Source organism: Vollenhovia emeryi, unplaced genomic scaffold, assembly GCF_000949405.1.
Source record: "Vollenhovia emeryi isolate VEMERY1.0 unplaced genomic scaffold, V.emery_V1.0 DF939198.1, whole genome shotgun sequence".
Taxonomy (NCBI): domain Eukaryota; kingdom Metazoa; phylum Arthropoda; class Insecta; order Hymenoptera; family Formicidae; genus Vollenhovia; species Vollenhovia emeryi.
This window is the reverse complement of record NW_011967168.1, coordinates 954594-977248: the sequence shown is the minus strand read 5'-3', so window position 1 is coordinate 977248 and position 22655 is coordinate 954594. Positions and strand designations below refer to the sequence as shown.

At 42.9% G+C, this 22655-nt stretch overlaps 6 protein-coding genes across 12 annotated transcripts in view; 4 read left to right on the top strand and 2 right to left on the bottom strand.

Annotated features, from left to right (window-relative positions):
• Window positions 1–841: 841 nt before the first annotated feature.
• LOC105561934 (dual oxidase 2-like) lies at window positions 842–8819 on the bottom strand. 3 transcript variants are annotated; one of them, XM_012012328.1, is made up of 26 exons: window positions 8597–8819; window positions 8160–8513; window positions 7903–8084; window positions 7595–7838; window positions 6211–6438; window positions 6044–6127; window positions 5859–5944; window positions 5518–5799; window positions 5257–5432; window positions 5069–5190; window positions 4805–5002; window positions 4622–4735; window positions 4406–4545; window positions 4062–4325; window positions 3838–3978; window positions 3591–3766; window positions 2996–3510; window positions 2696–2926; window positions 2538–2631; window positions 2256–2466; window positions 2063–2183; window positions 1766–1995; window positions 1548–1706; window positions 1327–1482; window positions 1131–1259; window positions 842–1067 (listed from the first exon to the last, which is right to left on the bottom strand). In XM_012012328.1, the coding sequence occupies exons 1-26, from the start codon at window positions 8733–8735 to the stop codon at window positions 939–941; spliced, it is 4905 nt and encodes a 1634-aa protein (XP_011867718.1). In that variant the 5' UTR covers window positions 8736–8819; the 3' UTR covers window positions 842–938. The 3 variants fall into 3 exon arrangements, with proteins under 3 accessions (XP_011867718.1, XP_011867719.1, XP_011867720.1); XM_012012329.1 differs by having other exon boundaries at window positions 842–1044; XM_012012330.1 differs by lacking the exons at window positions 842–1067; window positions 1131–1259 and having other exon boundaries at window positions 1361–1459.
• On the top strand, window positions 6463–7582 carry LOC105561933 (pyruvate dehydrogenase E1 component subunit beta, mitochondrial-like). Its single transcript, XM_012012327.1, has one exon. The coding sequence runs from the start codon at window positions 6464–6466 to the stop codon at window positions 7550–7552; it is 1089 nt and encodes a 362-aa protein (XP_011867717.1). The 5' UTR covers window position 6463; the 3' UTR covers window positions 7553–7582.
• A 146-nt stretch (window positions 8820–8965) lies between the features above and the next one.
• Window positions 8966–10633, top strand: LOC105561936 (GPI mannosyltransferase 2). Its single transcript, XM_012012331.1, has one exon. The coding sequence runs from the start codon at window positions 8989–8991 to the stop codon at window positions 10471–10473; it is 1485 nt and encodes a 494-aa protein (XP_011867721.1). The 5' UTR covers window positions 8966–8988; the 3' UTR covers window positions 10474–10633.
• Window positions 10303–15353, bottom strand: LOC105561937 (probable ATP-dependent RNA helicase DHX34). The gene is made up of 16 exons (XM_012012332.1): window positions 14483–15353; window positions 14240–14406; window positions 13957–14163; window positions 13754–13886; window positions 13541–13689; window positions 13238–13470; window positions 12964–13150; window positions 12696–12890; window positions 12425–12634; window positions 11973–12335; window positions 11700–11875; window positions 11513–11623; window positions 11331–11452; window positions 10987–11245; window positions 10587–10916; window positions 10303–10386 (listed from the first exon to the last, which is right to left on the bottom strand). The coding sequence occupies exons 1-15, from the start codon at window positions 15063–15065 to the stop codon at window positions 10634–10636; spliced, it is 3378 nt and encodes a 1125-aa protein (XP_011867722.1). The 5' UTR covers window positions 15066–15353; the 3' UTR covers window positions 10303–10386; window positions 10587–10633.
• Window positions 15354–15560: 207 nt separating this feature from the next.
• Window positions 15561–17087, top strand: LOC105561929 (zinc transporter ZIP1). 2 transcript variants are annotated; one of them, XM_012012313.1, is made up of 3 exons: window positions 15561–16148; window positions 16233–16515; window positions 16583–17087. In XM_012012313.1, exons 1-3 carry the CDS (start codon window positions 15802–15804, stop codon window positions 16958–16960), a joined length of 1008 nt encoding a protein of 335 aa, XP_011867703.1. In that variant the 5' UTR covers window positions 15561–15801; the 3' UTR covers window positions 16961–17087. The 2 variants fall into 2 exon arrangements, with proteins under 2 accessions (XP_011867703.1, XP_011867702.1); XM_012012312.1 differs by having other exon boundaries at window positions 15569–16148; window positions 16230–16515.
• A 213-nt stretch (window positions 17088–17300) lies between these two features.
• Window positions 17301–22655, top strand: part of LOC105561932 (calcium/calmodulin-dependent 3',5'-cyclic nucleotide phosphodiesterase 1A-like) — a 62971-nt gene continuing 57616 nt past the window's right edge. Inside the window, exons 1-2 of one of the 4 annotated variants that reach the window (XM_012012320.1) lie at window positions 17301–17658; window positions 17764–18026. In XM_012012320.1, the coding sequence (XP_011867710.1) occupies window positions 17927–18026 (100 nt within the window). In that variant the 5' untranslated portion in view covers window positions 17301–17658; window positions 17764–17926. Of the gene's footprint in view, window positions 18027–21693; window positions 21807–22655 lie in introns of those variants that run through there. The other 3 variants (XM_012012318.1, XM_012012324.1, XM_012012323.1) reach the window with 3 other exon arrangements.

The window sequence follows — 22655 nt, the reverse complement described above, 5'->3', positions numbered from 1 at the left end:
GTGACTGGGGACTTTTTTGAATTATAGCGTCAAGTGGAAAAAGCTAAAAAGATTTTAGCTTTCCTTGGCGTTAACAGCGCCAATTGTGCAATCTAAAAATATTGGCGAAGGAGAGTTTGCTTATTTCAATTACACGCTAAATAGAGCGTCTTGGCACTCAAATCGAGCGTCAACTCGAAGTCAGCGTCAAGCGTCCACTTAACGCTACAATTCAAAAAAGTCCCCAAAGTAACTAGTTTGACGCTCAAAGTGAGCGTCAAGCGTCAGCATGAAAATGCACCTTGAGGGTGACGTCCCATGGAGCGGAATACGCGGAAGCGGAATCAGCGGATCGCCAATCGCAAGATTATTCTGATAGAGCCCTTTCAAAAATTCCGTCGAAACGGTCTTGTGATTGGCGATCCACTGATTCCGCTTCCGCGTATTCCGCTCCATGGGACGCCACCCTAAGGGTGCTTTCACATGGAGCGTAAGTTGCGTAGCGTAACCTGCGTATCGCCAATCACAGGACTAGTTCAACGGAATTATTGAAACGGTTCTATCAGCATGATCCTGTGATTGGTGATACGCAGGTTACGCTACGCAATTTACGCTCCATGTGAAAGCACCCTAAAAGCTGGACGATAGATGATGACCCGTGCGTTCTTTTAGGCATCGGATACAGCAGTTTTTGCAGTAATTCATTCTTTTAGCCCGACTGCGCAGTCGACTGCACCGCAGATTTCCGTCAGCCGGCAAATCCGATGCGCAGCGGTTGCCAAATCCGATGCCTAAAAGAACGCACCCGACAAGATACGTGTGAGTATTTACACGAAAGGATACCTCGAATGAGAAATCACTCTTATTATTACACAACTTTATTGATATTATTTATGCGACACACATGTGCAATTGGTTAATGTAGAAAATATTCATTTATATCATGTCGAAATGATACACTAGAAACTTTTATAATGATGTTGAAATAACGTGTCGTTAACTTCTGTTAGGTTAATGGCTTTGCAAGCTGCGTCCACTGCTTGCGTCATGGCCGGTGTGCCGCAACTAAAAACACCAATCTTATTTACCTGAAACAAGAGATTATATAATACTCTGTTGGAAATGATGTAATAATAACAATGATAACTCACGGTAGGATGTAACTTTTCTATAGATAAGAAAAATTGAGAAAACTTGGGTCGTCCAAAATGTGTCACAGCCTTCAAGCCAGTAAACAGAGACTTGTTTGAAATCTTTTGAAAATGACGCTCGCAAATATACTGAAATACCATTATAAAATATAATGAGATACGATAAACAAGTGAACGATAGCTGAATTCATCTTACCAAAAGTATCGTGCGTAGGTCGAATTTTTGATAGAATTGAGTAACAAAGATATGAATAGATACAGTGTTCTTGACATCTACTTTCTCGAGCTCTCTCAATATATCGACCATCCATTCAAATTGCTTTTGCGTTCTAGTCACCCAAATGAAATACACCTGTATAGAAAAAGTCCCCTTTGTACTGCGGTATAGCTCTAGATAGCTACAAGATACGCCATTACCTTGTTGCAACCAAAGTTGACGTTGCAATTGGACTTGAAAACAATATCTTTAAGTATCGATGCAAAGGGCGTGACACCTATACCACCACCGACCATAATCGCCACTTGATATTTGTCCCAATCTTGGTGACCCTCTCCATACGGGCCATCTATGTGAATCTGCCGAGATAACAATGGATAGCAAACAATAGCAACGATAGATGTGAGATTAGACTTACCATCGGCAAGTTTTCATTAGTCATCGTGCACAACTCTAATTTCTCTCGGATATTTCTGGTCCATGGTCCGACCGCTCGTACGTGTATACTTAAATTCGTTTCGTGTGGCGCGGAGGATAAAGTAAACGGATGATATTCATTTGTCCGTAACGCTGGGCATGCTATTCTGATCCACTGGCCAGATTTGTATTGAAAATTTAAAGGTTTCACAAATGTTATACACGTTACACCTACGGCACATAATATAATATTACGAGGGTGTGCAACAATGTGTGCGAGCCTGACGGTGGACAGTACCTGATGGCAAAATTTCTCCCTTGAGCACCGGTATTTCTATCGTCGTTCTAGTTACAGTTACGACTTTATCGAGAATAAACAGAATGACTGGTCCCAGGAAAAAATAATGAAAGTACGGCTCCTGTCGAATGACGACAAGTGTGAAAAAGAGTACAATGGTATTTTATATATATATATATATAAAAGTAATTACTTGTACTAATCTTCCACTGCCATGTAGAACCGTAAGTATATAGAAAACTGGGTACAAGGAGTGTATCGACGAGAACCAGTTGTAGAATGACTTCCGTACCATCGACAACGAGCACACAAATATTAATCCGGTCAAAATGGTTAAAAGGACTCCCGTTATACCCGTCATTGTACCCCAACACCAGTAATGGAACTTGGGAAGTTGATGCGTCCTAGAGAAATATCAATAATCATCGGGCGTAGCAAAGCACAAGCGAATAATTGTGAGGTAGAGTAAGCTTACGCGTGGAAATAATTGGGAAATAAACACGTCAGATCATCGGCAGTTTGCGTAGATATGTGATAAAAGTTGAAGCCATGTCCAATTACATGTAACACTAAAAGAGAGACATTGAAAAGAGAAGGACATTAAGAAGAAGTGGGACACAAGTAATATCTTACCGGTAAATACGAGTGCCCAACAAGAGATATACTTGTGCATCTCAATCGCTGAGTCGAAGGGTATGTAGAATTGGAGAGTCGTGCTTCTCAGAACGGTGATAGTATTGTGACACATGGTGATTAATAAGGTAGAATAAGTAAACATCATAGCCGACGCCGCGCCTCTCGTTATAGTCAAGCCGTAGCCCAATATCCGTCGCAAACCAGAATGTTCCCGTTGTACAGAGTAGTCTGTAAATGTGATTTAGAATGCGACGCATTGCAAAATTATAATAAGGATAAGGATAAGGAAGGACGTACAATATACTCGCTCGGCGAAAATCCCAAGCAGGAACAAAGTGTATAAACACGCCCAGAATATCTGCAATCGTTTGTTAGCGAGGTATTTCATTATGGGATACCAATAATCGTCCGAGTGTCTCTGAATTTCTTGGACAATTTTTTCATTCTTGTCGATAATTTCACTATTACTACTTGTCCCATCCTGTTCGCTCTCAACTTTGCCCTCGACTCTAGATTGTAATTCGCTTGGATCGGCATATAGACTCTCCACCGTCTTTTGTACTTCCCCAATAAACGTCGACCTAACTGTCTTCACGCCCGCGTGAAGTTTCCTGTTGCCTTTCCCATCCATAGGTACATTGAATTCCAATTCCGCGTAGTTAAATTTATCATTAAAGTCACTTAATATCTGCTGAAAATCTTGTAGATTTATCGTCTCTTTACTCGCCAAGTCGGCGTGAAACATCATGGATTGCACCAAAGCTTCCAGCTCAACGTCCGTGACATCAGCGTTGACAGTCTCCATAAATGATCTACATGTTTAATTGTAATACGTACATATGTATATATACTCTACACAGAAAAAGAAAGAGAAGGAATTACACCATACAACCTCAACATATTTGAAAACTCTTCTCTCCTCAATCTTCCCGTACCATTGATGTCGTACATGTCAAACATGAGCTTCATCTTCTCTTCAGCAGAACCCTTGAGAAATATCACCAACATATCGACAAACTCCCGAAATGATATGAAGCCGTTCTTATCCTTGTCTACTAGATGAAATATCTACAAATTTTATTTTTCGATACCATCTTTAACATATTCAAAATTCAAATTGTCGTTGACACAAATATCACCTTCTTTACAAACTCTGCGTCCGGTCTCATACTCAGGGCTTCCGCAAACTCAATGATGGTCAATTCGGTATGAATTACTTCTCGCGCTACCGTCGAATCTATTTGTAAGATTTCTTCTTCCGTATGCGCGATATGGAATGCCTGAAAACATTTCGTGGACATAATGTATCTCGACAAGTTTCACGTAAAGAAGAGACGGGCGGTATATACATGTAGTATAATACCTGTGCAAATACAACACGGAAAAACATTTCCAATTTTTTTTGACGTTGTTTCTTGGTTATCGCTTGCTTGAGTAGGGCCGCATGCGTGGTGTTGGTCATCATTTGCATTAAGCTCGCATCCTCGGACGTACCGATTTCCGATGTAAATTTTTCGAATGTTTTTATAAATGCGCTTCTCAAAAAGTCAGAATCAAACTTTAACACCAAATCATAACTATGATGTACACGAATCAACATGTAATGGCTGTCAGATGCGCAATAAATCTGTAAAAGTATGTATTACACTAGTCAATTAGTGTATTGATATTGAAGAGAGAGAGAGAGAGAGAGAGAGAGAGACCGACCATGACGTTGCTGTTGGATGGAAACTCCACCGCGCGTATCAAGTGTCCTAATTGGCTTTTCACCTCCAGTTGCTTCTTTCGTATATTTGGCACTAATATTACGCGTCTCAGTGAAGCCTTTGGCTCTTGCCATTCGCTAGCTGTTGACGAAATAATCTCTTTGTTAATACACATGTGCGATACTGCGATGCGACATAGTGCTTGCCGAAAACTTACCAGTATGTATAATATCTATGTTATCACTGTGGTCTGCTTTCCTATACATAACATTTTCTTTCGCTGACTTTTTATCTTTGAATTCTATCTTAAAAATGATGAACGTGATGAAACCTGCATTCAAAATTATATCATTAAATAATGTGTGTGACACGAAAATACGAGTGCAAACAAGATTTTTACCACAAAATAATGTTGATACACCTAAAAACGTAAGGATAAAGGATGCGCTGCTGTTGGAGAAAAAGTCATAAGTGCCAGGCTCTGTGCAATTCTCAATTGTGCGTTCGTTTATTTGATCGGCGTGAAAACAGGGACCACTTGTACATCTGCCTTCTTTCACAATCTTATTGGTGATACAACTAGGATGTATGTCATTCGCTGTAAGTTGTAAAGAGCAACGCTATTTACAACTAGCCCGTTTAATTGCTGTCGCGAGCAAATTACCTGTGACAGGAACTCTAAAAGGATTCCTTGGAATATCGTTCCAGTCCATCTTAGTGGTACACATTAGCACATCGTAAAACGATAATTGTTCCAGTCTTTCGACTTCCCTGTCGGTGAAAAGTCTACAAAGGAAATAATGTTGAAACGGTAACACGTAAACTGACAATGAAACGGTAATTAATACGCACCCATTTGCGGTATTATTATACCAAAATCTGTCACCGTCGCGTATTCGCTGAAACTGATCACGAATGATTGCTTGAAACAACTCTCCGGGCCCATCGCCAGTCTCTAGTATTCCGCCTACCCAGATATCCACGTCATCGAACGAATTGTTGTACAATCTGAGAAACTCCTCCCGGATCTGACCCGAAATGAAATAGAAATGATGTATCCCTTGTAAGTTTACCAGTAAGTTTACCAGTAAATTGCATTTTAATACAACGTACCGCGACATCCACGCGGTTAAAATGGGATACGTTTTTAACTTGCGCCAGACCGTAGGCACGACGGGCGCTATTGTAATCAGGCACCCCATGGTCACGTCCTCTCTGAATATTAAGTGCCATTAAATCCCTTCTGGAAAATTCGAGTGGACCGAATAAACTGCCCCGTAGGTCTTCAACGATTTTATGATCCTCCTCTTCGCACAATTGAACAGCCATTCCCATGAGTAATTTCTCCACGTCGATCACACCCTTGATCCTTGTCAAGTTGGCATGGAGAGAATTCTACAACAAGGAAAAGTTGGGACACGCGTATACGCGTAATGCAATTTGCCAAGCCGTACCTGCGACATCCAGTAATTGTTGCACGTTCTAATTGGGTATGATTCCAAGGAACAGTTATTCCTCCCATAGTTGCGCAAGTACACACCTGAGACACAGTGCGATTAACTCACCTTGTAGATATTGAAAAGAAAAGCCAATTGAACGGCGCAAACAAAGGACGCGCGAATAGTAAGCAATTACTTGCCTGGTGGTACCAAGGTATGGCCGAAGCGAAAAGCGGCCGATTGGAAAAATTGTTCAATCTGCGGATCAATATTGGGATTGTAACCTTTGAACAAGAAAGAAATTGTCATTTGGAGCGCATATGACATATAGAATCTCCTGGTAGAGGCGAAGGAGGAAATTCCTCACCCTCGTACGTAGCGAGTCTGTCGCCCAACCACGAGGGCAACCATTCGTTGACGACAATGTGTTGCTGAGTCGCTATCACCCATTTACGGGCCTCGTTGTAAATCTTGTCGCTCGTCCACTGTGGATTGTGCCGTTTAACGTGAGACGCTACGAAATTGTGCCATCTGAACCATATTATACCGAAAGTGAGCAGAAACGGATTTTCATTCCCTCGAGGATTCCCTAATTCTGCAACAGACCATCGCGTGGTAAGATGATGCATCTTGCTCGACTGTCTCGGAGTAAAGAAATAGTGCGAGCGACGACGCGGCACGTCGTACTCGGGGAACCGCAACGCAGATCCGTCACGAGGATGACGGTGCGCGACGCGTTGAACGCGGCCCTCGACGAGGAATTGGCTCGGGACGAGAAGGTATTCATAATAGGAGAGGAGGTCGCGGAATATGACGGCGCTTACAAGATAACGCGCGGCCTCTGGAAGAAGTACGGCGACAAGAGGCTGATCGACACGCCGATCACGGAGGCTGGATTCTGCGGCATCGCCATCGGCGCGGCGCTCCTGGGCCTGAGGCCGATATGCGAATTTATGACCTTCAATTTCTCCATGCAAGCCATCGACCGTATGATAAACGGCGCCGCGAAGAATCTCTACATGTCCGCCGGGCGATACCCCGTCCCTATCCTGTTCCGAGGGCCGAACGGTAACGCCAAAGGTCTGGCCGCGCAGCATTCCCAATGCTTCGCCGCGTGGTTTATGAGCGCGCCCGGCCTCAAGGTCGTCTCACCGGCGACCTGCGAGGATTACAGGGGCTGCCTCAAGGCGGCCGTGCGAGACCCCGATCCCGTCGTCATGCTCGAGAGCGAGCTACTTTACAACATAGAGTTCCCCGTGTCTGACCAAGCCATGGACAAGGACTACCAGATACCTATCGGCAAGGCTAAAGTGGAGAAGCCTGGCAAGCACATCACTCTAGTGACGCATGGCCAGGCGTACGTGTATACGCTTCAAGCGGCCGAGCTGTTGGCCGGACAAGGTATCGAGGCGGAAGTGATCAATCTACGATCGCTCAGGCCCCTCGACTGGGACACGGTGTTCAGGTCGATCGGCAAAACGCACCGGCTGATGACCGTCGAGCTGGGCTGGCCGAGATGCGGAGTAGGAGCCGAGATTGTCGCGACAGTTATGGAGAACCCAGTCTTCTTTCAGCTCGACGCACCTGCGGTTCGGTGCGCCGGCATCGACGTCCCGATGCCCTACTCGGAGAAGATCGAGTACGAATGCACCCCGAAGGATCATCACATAGCCGATTACGCTAAGCGCGTCTGCGGCACAAAATTCTGATCCAATGTACCTTACCAGCGATATCTAGAATAAAGCACTCACTGAAGTATCTGGTGACGCTCTCGGTGTAATGGCGTGATACGTATTGATGATGGCGAATAGGCGGCGGTGGATTGGCCATCGGTAATCTAGCGGTATTGTAGTCGGGATACAGAGCAAGGTCCGACGACGCGAGTTGCCCGTCCTCCTGCAATATTCCACTGGCATTCGTCCGTAAAACGTCGGACCACGCTTTCGATGTACCGTAAATCAATCCGCCGTCTAAGAATGGCGTAATCTCGTTCAGCTGTAACCGTTTTTCTTGCTTGGGTCGATCGACATTAACGGCTCGATTGTATTATCAACGATACCTGTTGACGAGGATTGTTGGGCGAATGGCCCGTCCGGTGATTGTACCGCGTACGTAAAACTGGCATCTCCGTGTGCCCTGGTTTATCTCTGTACAGGTGGTTTTCCGGAATTTTTATATTAATATATTCGGGCGGGCACGCCGGTCTCTGGGCATCTAAAATTTCCTCCACCACCTGTTGACCTGTCGAGAGACTAGGCGTATTATATTGGAAATTTCCACGAGTTGCGAGTTACACAACGTCACGCAAGACCATACCGAAGAATACAAGTAGAGCGTTTCTCCCCGTTCTTGATTTAGATCCAATTTTTCCACTCAGCAGCTTCTCACTTATCTCTAATGGTTCCGGTCTTTTAGAGCCTGACGGTTTATACACTCCATCTTCGTAAGCTGCTGGCAGTCTTCTTAACAACGAAGTGTCGACTGCACCCAGTTCCGGTCTACCAACGTTATTGGTCCATCCATCGTAGCCAGGATATTCGATCGCTGTGCGATACGGTGAGCATTTATTCGGTTTATTATTATCTTCGCCCCAACATCCGGTAAACAGCCAATCTGTCAGGTCCTTGTCGAACGTTTCGCCAACCAGTTCCTTGTCCGGCTTCTTAAAATCTAACATATAGAGATATAGCCGTAGTAGTTTTGTGTTGAAATTCAAATTCAATTCCGACAAAGTTACCAGATTTATAACGTACGTCTATTCGGGTCCAGCGTAGGTGGCTGCGAGGGTAGCCGTACAGGTGGCAGTTGTGGCGTAACGTCTTGTGTAGTGATTAATGAAAAATTAATTACGATAATGAATAAATTTAAAATGAGATACATATTCTTCTCCATTAATGCGACATTACATACGAGAAAAATCTACTATGCAGGAATAATCTATATGTCACGCAAGAATGATCTCTTTCACAGCACTACCCCGAGTGATCTCGTTTGACACGTTACGAGCGGCCTGATTAGACTTGGACTACTTCCTGGTCGTACGATAAGAGTAGACCAACAGGAAACCAAAAATATGAATCACCGGCAGATATAGACCTTCATTATTACGATTAAATGGATGTGACGATATAGAAAGCAGCGCAAAATGTACGCGCCGAGAAAGAAAGTCTTTTGGTTTGCAATCACCACTAGAATCGCGATATTAATGTTACAAGTAATTTTTAACGTATCAATCCCCGATCATGACGCGGATGCTTTCAAAAGACCTTTCGATCCCGCGGAGAAAGTTTCTCTCTGGGACCGAATAATTAATTTCCTGTTCAATGGTCTTACACATTGGGATGGAGAATACTTTTTACATATCGCAAGATATGGTTACACGTATGAGAATACTCTCGCTTTCTATCCGTTGTATCCAGCTATGATTCGCATCATCGCCATTATTTTGACAAAAATATTTCCCTTCTTCAACATCCAGAGTACGATGGTCCTTGCTGCGATTTTGATAAATTTCGTTTGTTTTGTAAAATCGGCCATCATCCTCTACGATCTCACCGAGCGTGTATTTCCAAGTACTGCAACGGCGTATAAAGCGGCAATACTTTACTGTATAAATCCGGCTAGCATCTTTTTCTCGGCTCTATATTCAGAATCCATGTTTGCGTATTTGACATTTTACACTATGCTCGCAAGTGTCAAGGGTATGTCTACTGTCTGTCTTCCATTGGCTCTGTCTACTTTGGCGAGATCAAATGGTATCGTCAACATTGGCTTCCCTACATATTTCAGGCTCAAGACTTTGTGCAATTCGGAAGGAACTGGGAAATGGCAACGAAAGTACAACGTACTGTCAATCTTGTGGCATATCTTGAAGCTAATCAAATTGAAAAACTGTTTCACCATATTGAGCACATTGATTATATCGCTATCTCCATTTGCCCTTTTACAAATATACAACTATATGAAATTTTGCACTTCTACATTCGACAAGTCACTATTGCCAATTCATATTTTACAATACGCCGTAAGAAATGATCTGGTTCTACCGGGTAGAACAGATTCAATGTGGTGTAACGCTAGTTTGCCTTTAGCATATTCATATGTGCAAGGGACATATTGGAATGTAGGATTCTTAACATATTATCGATTTAAACAGATACCAAATTTTATTTTAGCTCTCCCGATGTTGTACATTATGTCGCAATGTATAAAAGAATTTCTTTGTGAATATAGGGATGAATTGTACTTGTTAGGCTTCTTTCACAGCAAGGTGAAAGACAAAAGTACTATTGAAGTAAAGAAATATCCATTGAATGTGTTTGCCTTTGTGGTACATGGATTATTTTTAACAATGTCTTGCTTATTCTTTGTACATATCCAAGTCACCACGCGTTTATTAGCCTCTGCAACTCCCTTGCCATATTGGTATTGTGCATCGATCATGTCTCACAAATGCATCGACCGTATCAATTTACAATACGAGAGTAACGAAAATATGTGCTCCAAGTGGAAAGTATTTTTCTTATCTCAAAAACGATATACACTGCAAGATAAATTTGTATTGTTATACTTTATAGGATATACAATTGTGGGGTGTTTAATGTTTTCAAATTTCTTGCCATGGACTTGATCGATAAAGCTCTTGTGTGAAGAATGAATATCTCGCGCGGAAAAGGTAGCACAAGATTCATTTTGTCTGAATTTACCTGTAGATAATATATCAATTGTATGTATGTAATTTACCTTCCAATGACTGTACGTTCCATTTATATACAATCGACAGATTGCTTTTAGCTGGCTTTGACATGTAACTTTTTATGCTTCAATATTTCGATAGGCGTGAGATATAACGTTAACGAACAATCTGGACACTCGTATGCTTGACTATTAGCTTTACGTGTAATATGTTTACTCTTTTCACCGACACTAATCGGATCCGCGATTACGCAAGAGTTCTGATGCTGAAGTTTCTCGATGCTCGATAGAATTGCTTCAAGATTACAATTTTCACAATGCCATTCGGTTTCTTGCATTTCTACAATCAACTGTTCGCTCCAACTAGTTTCTTTTATGCTACAGTGTAACAAAATTTAAGTTTCATTAATAAAGAGAATCTTGTCACTAATTAGTACCAAGTACTCACCAATTATATGTAATATTATCTGTGACATAAGCCCCACCTTTAATTACATTTGGTATACTTGTAAAAGTGGGATGGAAAGGATTAGGCTCTATATGCGTGTCATTATTGCCATTACCGACATATATCATTTTCAGATCGGCTGGTAACAGCCGTCTTATGGTGTATGGTATCGTAGTATGCATATATTCGATCAGTTCTTGCGTAAGACTTTGTTCGACTGTACTAAAATCTTTTCTCTCGTCATTGGCACTGTCGGAACCTAAAATAATGTGTATACCCTAATTTTACCGCTCATTTAACCTAGTTGTTAAAAAAGCGCCCAAAATAAAAAATGCATTCTTTACCTTGCAATTGCTGATTTAATAAGAAATCCCACTTATTTCTTAATTTGGTAGCTTTCATCAATAAGATTTGACCACTGTCAGCAACAGGAAATTCCAACATGAGCCACGAATCGCATGCTATTCTACAAGACGTAAAAGACATTTAGCAACAGTTGTAAAATTGAGCAAGTAAACGTACTTACATGGAGAATGTGCTATTTGTGTCTATTTCATGCGCAAATAATAGCAACGTTTGGGCAGCAGGCATTCTTAAAGTATTTACCAGATACGGTTTTGTAGTTTCCAAAAGGGATCTATTAATAAGACATATTATCCAGAAGCGTTTAAGTTTGACAATTGTTTTTGTACATGTATATAATAAAGACTTACAGATACGCCAATATCTGATGTTTCGAGCTTATAGGAGTCTTGTTCTTAAATCCTGGCACTGGCATAACATCCGCTTCTTCGATTTGTAAAACTTGTGGATGATTTCCAAAAAAGCTCATTGGATGCAAAGCAACGTACGGTTTTGCTTTCGTGTGAAAGAGTTGCTCACTCATAGACTGGGCAATAGTTTGAAGGCACATTTAAAAAACGATTGGACATTTCCAAATCCCGAAAATATTAGCTGTATAGACACAATAGAAGGTAATATTTTACCTTGCAATAATTAAACTCGTCGGCACAAGCAAATTGTGGATATAAACCGCTACATAATATCAACTTCAACATTGTCAGATCTTTATAGCTACACGCGGTAGACGCTGTTAAAAGATTTTGCACCTGACTAGAGTCGTTTCTCATTCGAAATTCTATATCTTTTATGTCGAGCTGCCCGTTATCGTCATCCTCCAATTGTATATCGAACGTTTCTACTTTTAATTGTTTACGCTTTTTAGGTTCACTTTGCTTGTAAGTTCTTTTGAGAGTTTTCAAAAGTTTCAATTCTCCATGCCTTATCGCACGTTCTGCGCTCGTCATGGAAGAATTTGGTTCTGGGAGACTCTTGAGCAAATTGCAGTCCTGCACACAATATAGGTATATTATAGATGTATTGTAACGCGGGAATATTTGTATAAAGAATGCACTTAAGGGGGCGCGTATAAACCAACTTGGAGCAAGTCTTTAAATTGAGCCCTCAATTTCGTCATTTCGTAGAACCGTTGTTCCTCCAAACCTCTTCTTTTGCACCACCTTCTGCTGCTGTTGCTACTGCTTCTGTATTCTTGAGAGTTTTCTTGTTTTACTTCCAGCCACTCTTTGAATGTATTCAACAACGTTATTGGATCGCCATGATCAGATTCCAACTTCTTCCTAGATGTCTGCAATATTCGAGATATTGTTTCGCATAATTAAGTAATTATTAGTTAGCGCACTAATTACCTCACACTCGGCGTCTCTGTAAGCTCTGTTGGTGAACGGCGTTTGTATACTTAGAGCAGCGGCCAATGACAACACGGGTTCGACCTGATGAAAAATGGATCCCATGATTAACATCTTCCCTATCGTAATATCAACGGGCAGCCGTGCCAAGGTTTTACCGACACACGTAATCTTTTCGTTCTCCATAAGTGCACCCTAGTCGGGAGAAAAATTTATCTTAATATCCGAGGAAGGGGTGGGGAAAAACAAACGTGTCCAGGATACCAACGTGATCTTTCAAGGATAGTATAGCATTTTCTATGCTATTGGCTGCTGGTGGTTCTATAAATGGAAACTTTCGGGCATCAGGAAGTCCCATCGCTATCATCTGCAATAGTGAAGAATCTAAAGGTACACGTTGTAGCTCTGGCGTTGAATATTTCTCCAACATTTTGTACTCTTCCTCTGAATAAATTCTGTAAAGCAATGTTTTTTTATTCATTTATCCGCTCCTTCATGTAAAATGATTAAAGTGAAGAGTATAAAGGGACGAAGAGTCGGACCTGTAACAAACCCCAGGTCCAGTCCTGCCTGCTCTCCCTTTTCTCTGTTCCGCACTGGCCTTGCTTATCCAAAATTCTTTCAGTTTTTGCATCTTGCACGAGGGATCGTAACTCATTTCCTTCACCTTTCCACTATCAGCGACAAATCTGATTCCATCAATGGTAATGGAAGTTTCGGCGATGTTGGTTGCGACAATACATTTCCTAACACCGTCAGGTGCATAGTCAAATACCTAGAAAAGAGAAGTTTTTTTTCTCTCTCTCTTCGTAATGCAGATGTATCAGAGTAGTAGGGAGACGTACCTTGTCTTGTTCAACGATAGAGAGAGTACTGTGGAGCGGTAAGACTATCCAGTTATTCTTCTTGAGACTATATTCTTTGGCAGCGTCTACGACCGCGGTAATTTCGCTTATCCCGCTCAAGAATATTAACAAATCACCCTTCTCATCGACTGAAATGGATAATTATTTCACATTTCTACCCATTGTGCATTATCATCGCAACATCTTCCCTACCTGGATATTTTTCATCAATTATTTGCATTATTTGCACATAAGGACTAGGATTGAATCGATCGTTTTTGTATTGGAGGTCCTGTACGGTTACAGGGCGATAGAGCAATTGAATGGGATATAATCTTCCGGGGACCTATGTGAAAAGCCGATGGTAAGTGTATCAACATGTACTCGTGCAATGAAACTTTGGAAATTGTACTTACCTCTATTATCTTAACATTTTCCTTAGCAAAATAATGACTGAAAAGTTGTATATTAATAGTGGCGGACATTAGTAGCAATTTCAGGTCGGGTTTCTGATTAATGATGCATTTCATAATGCCCAATAAAAAGTCGCCGTGCAGATGACGTTCGTGCACTTCGTCCAAGACTATGACGTTGTACGCGGACAAAGTTGACTCACCCGACAGCTAAGTAAAACAAGGATGATAATTAGTAAAATTTGCCTGCGCTAGAAATTGATAAATTTGTATAAATTGACGCCACCTGGCGCAACAAGAGGCCCTCTGTTATGAACGTGATGTTTGTCTCTTGGTTTCTCTGTTTCTCGAATCGTATCTGATAGCCAACTCTACTAAGATTCTCGCTCAATGTTTCAAAAGCAACTCGTTTTGCCAACGAGATGCACGCTATTCTTCGGGGTTGGGTGCAAGCTGTTGGAAACAAGTTGGAATTAATAAGACAACGAATTAGAGAATGAAATTTCTAGACGTCTAATGAAAGACTGACCAATCTTTTGGAAACCAGCTTCGTACAAGTAGCGAGGGATCTGAGTAGATTTGCCGCAACCAGTATCGCCTGCCACGATCATTACTTTCTCAGTCTTAATCATCTCGACAATCTCTTGCTTGTATCGCGCAACCGGTAAGTTGGCCTGCGTGTCTCGGAGCTTTTTTAATTTAGCAAATTTCTCCTTTTGCTTAAAGTCGAGATACAAGAGTATCACATCTCTGAACTGGAGCAGTCGCGACTCGGTCAACGATCTCGTCTCTGGGACTCTGGCAAACAATTCGCGGTAGGACAAACTCAGTTTCAAGTTTAGACAATGGGACTTGTGATACTTTTCCGGGAGCCCGATGGAATTTAGAGCGGAATCAGACTCGTCATTGTCGCCCAGTCGCTTCTTCACAGACTCGTATTTCTCGACGAATTTCCAAAAGTCTACGACGTCGTCAACAAGATTGAAATTTGCTGTGAAAGTCTTATTTAATTCGTGTTTACATTTGCTGAAATAGAAATGGTCGCCATCTCCGCGATGACTTTCCGATGAGTTATCGCTTTTGCGGTAATGTCGAGGCGAACGTCGCTTCATCTCTCCACTTGAATGTTAACTCGTTAATTCATATATTGCGCCATAACCTCAACTGTTTTATTTTTTACACATTTTTACACATCTTGTCAGCGTCCTGATTCCGATTCCGAATTTCCGAATTTCCTCTGGCTCTGGCGCTGATTCCGAATTTCCGAATTTCCGATTCCGGCGCGATCGGCAATCGTAAATATCAAGTAAATCTCTTATTAATGTCAGTTTGAGTTATCTTATCCCATATACGATACATACGATACATACCATACATACATATGTACATAGACTGTTTTACCGTTGATCAATATCTCGGTTACTCGATCGATTCACTTACCATCAGAGTCATATAATAATTTAGTCGAGACTCACACCTAGGGGCAAAGCGGGATCCGATTAAATTAATATGTATATAATTGCGCACCTGTTGAACAAAATGCTCAAGCAAGTGCGCACAATTTTGTCAAGAGAGTATGCGCGATAAGGCGACTCTTCTTTGCTTATCGCAATCGTGCGCGCAGACCCATTGAAATCGCATCTCCGTAACAAGAGCTTGGTCAGCATTTGAAATACCCTCTCTCTCTCTCCCCTTTGCTTGGAACAAGATCTCTCAGCTCTCATCGCATTCGATGAGCTGAGATAGCGGGTGCCAAGTGTCGGTCTCTATCAGCGTTATCATCGCCGTCTGATTAGGGTCGCGCCTCGAGACATTGCTCGCGCGAGAGTTGCTCGAAATCCGAGAGAAATGTTGGACAACGCCGTGCAAGCGAAGCTGGTGTCGATGCTGCTGATCGGCGCCGGCAGCTTCGTCGTCGGCATCGCGCCCGCTTGCTTCGTCTCGCGTGCTCGTAATCTGCAGCAGAAGCTGCTGCTTTCCTGCGCTCTGTGCTTCGGCGCCGGTGTCCTCCTAGCCACCGCGACGCTTCACGTCCTGCCAGAAGTGCGTCGTGGTCTGCCGGATTACGCCGAGCTGGTATTCTCCTGTGGCTTCCTAGCGCTCTACTTGGTCGAGGAGTGCGTGCACTTGTTTTGTCATCGTGGTCATCGTGGTCATCGTGGTCATCGTGGCTGCGAGATCGCGCACGAGCAAGGGTTTGCAGCCTCTTTCCCCGTTTCTTATTACGAAATTACAGCTGATACACTCCAACGTTTTGCCTTCATCTTCAATTTCAGTAGTACAAACTATCGGAATCACTGCCATAGCGTCGGCTACAACGCCGCCCCGACGCAGGACAGGAGCAAGGTCTACGAGGGCGAGGCGACCTTTAGCCATTACGGTGCGACGCGTTGCGACTGCCATTCGCGGTCACTCGGCGAGGAAAGCACATTTTTATGTCATGGAAACCACGGCGAGCAGTGTACCGATGCCAACACCGGCCTCGCCGGTCTCGCCCTCGCCCTCACTGTACACGCGGTCCTCGAAGGACTCGCGATAGGACTGCAGACGAAAATCGCCGAGGTACACGCCGCGATTACTATCCCACAACTTTGACACTACTTGGCGTGTAAATAAAATCGCTTTTCAGGTCTTGTTACTAACTGGGGCGGTAGCGTCACACAAGTTTGTCGTCGGCTTCTGCTTGGGGCTGGAATTGGCGGGAGTGAGTAAATCGCTCCCTAGATTAGTATTTGCGATATTTCTATTCGCCGCCGGGTCCGTCCTCGGAATCGGCATCGGCATGCTGACCTTTCAGGCGGATACAGATTGGTCAAAAGTGGCATTGCCGATCTTGCAAGGTCTGGCGGGCGGAACTTTGCTATACGTAACCGTAAGCGAAGTTCTCCCGAGGGAAAGAACGAGATGGCACAAAAGCTGGCGCAGGTTTGCAGGCATTTTCCAATTTCTGTCGGTGGCCGTCGGATTTGTCGTCATCTTTCTCCTCAACAATTACCTGGGCGAGTGAACCGTCATAGTTGGCTCCTTCGAATTTATACAAGACGCTTAGCCATTGGCCAGGAAATCGGTTCTTGTCATCTATTGTAGAATAAGTTTAAGAGGGCTGCTACCGAATAAAGTGGAAGAAATATTAAGTGGCGAATTACTCAAACGAACGTAACTTGGTTGCCGTGAGGAAGGGAAAAGCAAGAGATGAGAAAGACATATTCTCACAGGGATTGTTTAGGCGTCTCGCCTAAATAAATAAAGAGATTAATATAGCACGCTTGGTTTTTTCGATATTTACGAGGGTCGACGTCAAGTTGAGCGCGCATGCCGTCGCGCGAGGCCGCCATCTTTCTCTCTGATGCTCGCAGCGCGGCGCGGCGGCGCTGCGTCGTGTCGCGTAACGTCCAGTAACGTAGCGTAACGCGTTCCGTGTCATTCCGTCTCATTTTTCACCGAGCGAGTCCGTCACAGTGCGTTACCCAATTCGTAATTTGTCTAGATAAATGGTAAATAGCGATTGTTGAGTTGACCACAGTGCAAACCGCGATAGAAAATGTACAAACAATATTGTTATGATCGCGCGAGTGAGCCTGTGACAAAATCAACTTTTCGAGCACGACGCGCGCGCGAGAGAGAGGGAGAGTCGCCATCTTATGTTAGTTTTGCTTCGCGCGCGCGATTAACGCGTACGCCGAGCGGTTGAATTTGTCGCAAAAGGTACGTGCCGATTATTAGCTAAATTCAATAACGTTGCAGTCCGGAAGAAAGCATCGATAATCGGTTTAACCGGGTAATGTAACCGTACGATATGTTATCAACTAGGTTTGTTTACTTGGAGGCGCGATTCGATATGTCGTGAACCGTGTGATAGTGTTGACGCACCTACGTCGGCTACGATACATCGCGATACATTAAGGTTAAAAGTGAAACTCGGTCAAGAGGTACAACCGGACATTCTGAATCGGTATCGCGCGCGCGAGTGTCAATGGAGGAGCTGAATCGGTGCCAGAAATCGCCGAGGAGTTGGCGCCGATGGAACAGCTGGCGGATCTGGCCAGGCGGTAGCGTCGGTCATGCGGCGGCTGGTGAGTAACCCTTATCCTCTTTCTCTCTAAACCCCAGATGTCGAAATTGAAAGAAATTCATCATGGCAGCCCTTGTTTTCAATTATTTCACCAACTTTTCACATACTATCATACTAATTTACGATCAACTTCTTCCCTTTTACTTGTCAAACTTAATAATAAATAGTCGACATTTCTTCTCCATTATTTTACGGCGGATTTCACGGCCCGGGGCTACCGAGAGTTACCGAGAGTTACCGAGAGTTACCGAGGGTGGTTATCAACGCATCCCCGCGGCGATAGTCAAGTTGTCTCGAGTTATTACGGCAATTAGGTGTTGCAACAAGGTTTACCTTATAACTAACTTCCGCTGACCGTTTATCGGCTACCTTGGTCGATTCCGCTCATCGGTTTACTCCCCGATACTCGCCGCGAGATTACCTGACGATTCGATTAATGTTGCAACACACCGCGCGTTCATAGAAACGTAATTCATTTTCAATTTCAGTTTTTAATCAATTAAAATAATTTGTATTAACAGCCAAGAAATTTGTTTCAAGCCAAGGAAACAACAGGACGATTCGATATCGTCCTTCATGAGATCGAAAATAGAAGCGTTGATGAGATTTTCTGGACAACTATCGGGCGCATTAATGGGCGACGGCCTGTGCTTTTAAACGATGTTAACCCGACATCCTTTCTCGCCATTAGGAATACCAATGGAGGCGTTCTTCGATCGGATCTCTCGAGGCCTTCGCTTAGACTCTAATATCTCGGCACAAAATGCCGAACGGAGGCGGAGAATCCGAAATAAAAGAGAGAGAGAGGAGGTGCTTGGCGTGAGAGTGCTTGAAAGGATGAGAAAGCGGCGGATTGCGAAAGAGAAGAGGTATTTGTTAATCGGTTTGCAGGAATTCTCAATATAAGGGAGAATAATGAACGATTCTTATGACGTTCGCGCGCACTCTCTCTCTCTCTCTCTCTCTTACCAACTTGTAACCGATCATCTAGGGCTGAATCGATAATCATAACACATTTGCTCGACAAGCTATTTCGTCATTCCTTGTGTTGTAACATTCACGTAATCCCAGTATAAATTGCCCGTTGAAAAATGGTAATTTCCCGCAGTGATAAACGAGTTTATTATTCCGACGCAAAGTGCCTGCTACTTGACATCGAGTTTCGTAAATTTTCCGTATTTTGGTGAGCAGGAGCGTCGTAGGTATATATCGTCGTAGAAGACTCATTTAAAGCGCGCCGCTTGACCCTTGTGCACGGGTTATTAATTGTACAACGTCAAGTAGAGCTAGCCAGGAAAATGATTCACTTGTGCACGTTTTTCCTACATTTAGATTTACTTTTTCCTTTGTAGAAATGTGAATGTTCGTTACGTCCAAATCGTAACATGTTTCCCCATTTAAAGTCTCTTATCTTAATTGTCCGCGCGAGGACCGACTAAAGTAAAGGGAATGCTTTGAAATTCGATGAACCGAAAATGCATCGTGGATGAAATAATTAGGGTATGCAAACGTGATACGTGTGCCGGCGTGCTCTGACGTCATCGCAACGTGTAGAGAAATGTTGCCTTTTGGACGGGCAATTTTGCATTGCTTTTCCTCGTTCGATTGCAACTTGATCTCTAAAGATTTCTAGTTCTTACGGTTCTGAAAACACGCACATCGTTGCGGATAAAAATTATATATAATACCATATATAATAAACTATTACTTACATACGTTGCGTGCAATAGATAGCTACTTGACGCTCGCGCAGACTTTTTATACACGCGTATATACATGCAGTTTTTATATTTAGGGACGCAATCGATCTCAGAGCCTTTTTCAGTGCCATATTTATGGGGTGTGCGGCAGTTTGCTGAATTTTGTGGCAACAAAAGCAACGAACGTTCGTTTATATTTAAGTATCGCCGAGGAATTGCTCAAATATCGATCTTGCACATATAATAGAGACGATACGATACGCCAGTGTCGATATCACGCGCTTCGCGATGGAATATTATTTTATTACACAAAACAAACGCGAACGAAACAATCTTTCCTTTTCTTCACACTCATCCATCACGACTGGAACTTGGTTCCGTTATCGTAATATTTTAATCCTCACCATTTTAACATGTTTATAAATTGCAAGTATATTAATTTCTTTTTATTCCAGTTTTTCTTATGTAACGCGTACGTTTTAAAATACCATTTTCAAGCTTCTTACTCGAAATTTCATGTAGATTTAATGGAATATTGAAAATCGAAATATTGGAAGAAAACAGATCATTTCCAGTTGAATGTATCTTACAGTTAATTGGGGAAAGTTTCGATCGCGCGCGCGCGCAATGAATCGACTATCGTAGATATGGCTACAAGTTACGATCACGCGCGAATATCTCTGTCAGTCTAGGAATAGCCATCGCGACCAGGCATATTATTATCTTTGCCATTAAAACATCCCCTTTAGTTAGCATTTCACCTTGCAACGAGGACAAAGTATCAGCGCGATACGGCGAGGAGAGCGTACCTCTCCAGCAGAGTCGATCTTACACGTCGTTGCTCGACAAAGTGAACCGACACCATACACGTATTAATATCTAGGGTCCGTGGCTGTCACCCTCTCTGTATTTCTTCCTATCGTGCTGCTTTTAACTTTGAGAGAATCTGAAATCCACGCGCGCTCAACAACGAATAAACGTTCGCGGAAAATTTCATTATGTTGTCGAAACGGCACATTCGTAAGGGCGCGGCTTTTCCTTTGTGACCACAATTTCCAAATGACAAGATATCTTTCGGGTTACACATTTTTGCGAGTAAAATTGCTGGATTACGATTGAACGAAGCCTTTGGCTTATTGGCGTATGGATCCCAAGTAATGGAAACGTAACTTTCAACTTGTTATGCTAATCATCCCTTTCTTCAAAAGTTGACGTAATTTTCTTTCAATATTATTTTGACCTGAAAGCTTTTCCTTCGTGCTTTCTTCTTCATCGAAAATACTCGCTGGCAGCTCGGTGGTTTATATCATTTGTTATTTTTCTATCATAGATCATCATTCCCCTCGCACATATTATCAGCCTCCTTTTTTTCTCGTGTATATCTCGTTGCATTATTGCGTGAGAAAATTTGGACTTTTAGTTAAATTAGCTACACACAATTATACCCTAGGCGATCGAAAGCGAGATGGCAAAGAGATAACGGCAGGTATTCAGGCCAATTTATATAATTGGAACTAATAATTTTCCGTGGTTGTAAATATAATGTTATTATTGGCAAATTACATCTTTAGCCTATAATTTGTCGAATTGCTTCTCTTCTATTACGTCTTTTCATCATCGTCGCAAGTCCCATATTTCGTTCTCTTGATGTAACTTTCATATTCCTCTCGTGCTCTCTCGGCGTAGTTGCAAAAAGGGAAATCCATCGCTGCTCGTTCACAGTAGACTTTTTCTGGATCTGGAAATAGAGCTATTTCTTTTCCCTTTTTCCGCCAAGATCTTCACATGGCTAAATGGACCAGTCGTGGACCTTTCGAGTGGATGGATCTTTAGAGGGACGGGGAGATTCGGCCACCGCGTGCGCACGCATATCAGATTTTCGCGGGATTCGACGTCGTCGGCGTCGGCGTCGGCGTCGGCGTCGGCGTCGGCGTCGCGGCACGGCGCGTTTACCGCGTCCCGCTCGCTCAGCCGGCGGTTCGTTCTCTCGAGACCGTCAGTAGTCCAACGACATTCCGTCGAAGTGCATCTATCTTATTCTACCCCACGACACCTCGTCGTAGTCGGGTGGTAGTCTTGCCGTACTATCCTTCTCAGCACACATCACCCCACGCGCGTTTCCTACACAGCTACAACTTCGGAGCAAACGTTCAATGCCTCGACCCTTGTTGTCAACCCCCTCGTTACCCTCGCGCCGCTCTCGCCGTCTCTATCGCTCTCTATTGCGTGTAGCCGCGTGCGGAGTGTACTCTCGCGCTTCTTACGCTTCTTCTCTCCCCACTACCCCTCTTTAACCACCATCCTTCGTCGTCCTAGTGTGTACGTTCTCGTAAGCTCTTGGTTTTGTCAGTGAAGGAAAGAAACGCAGGAAAGAATCGATTTATCATTTCCTTTTCTTCTTTGCTTTTTTCTCTTTTACTCTCTATTGCCGCCAAAATCACTCTGACATCACTCTAGTACAAGCCGAAACATCCAAATATTACACGTGTGAATCGTCACTTTCTCGCGCATGCTACGATTTGCTTTTCGATATTGGTCGCGTTTTTCTTTCTCACAACGCTGGAATAATACAAAATTGAAAATAAAACAAGGTTACGATACGATACTCGGTTTCAAACGAGAAACAAATACATCGACAGAGAAAGAGTTTATTTTCGAGCGGATCATATCCTGGCGAAACAGTATTTTATTTCTGACCAGTCGTTTATAACTACTTGATCGATTACATTTCCGCATTGTTAACAGTTTGAAACCTTTGAAAATTTGTCCAAATTTATTTGAAATTTCCAAATAATCACCATTTTGTTTTGTAATTCTTCCCTTTAGCGAAGAAAAACTTTTACTTTTATCGTAAATTAATTTCTTTTTATTATAAATTGTTCATCAATTAATATTAACGTTACTTGTTATTAATTCCAACTAAAAAAAAC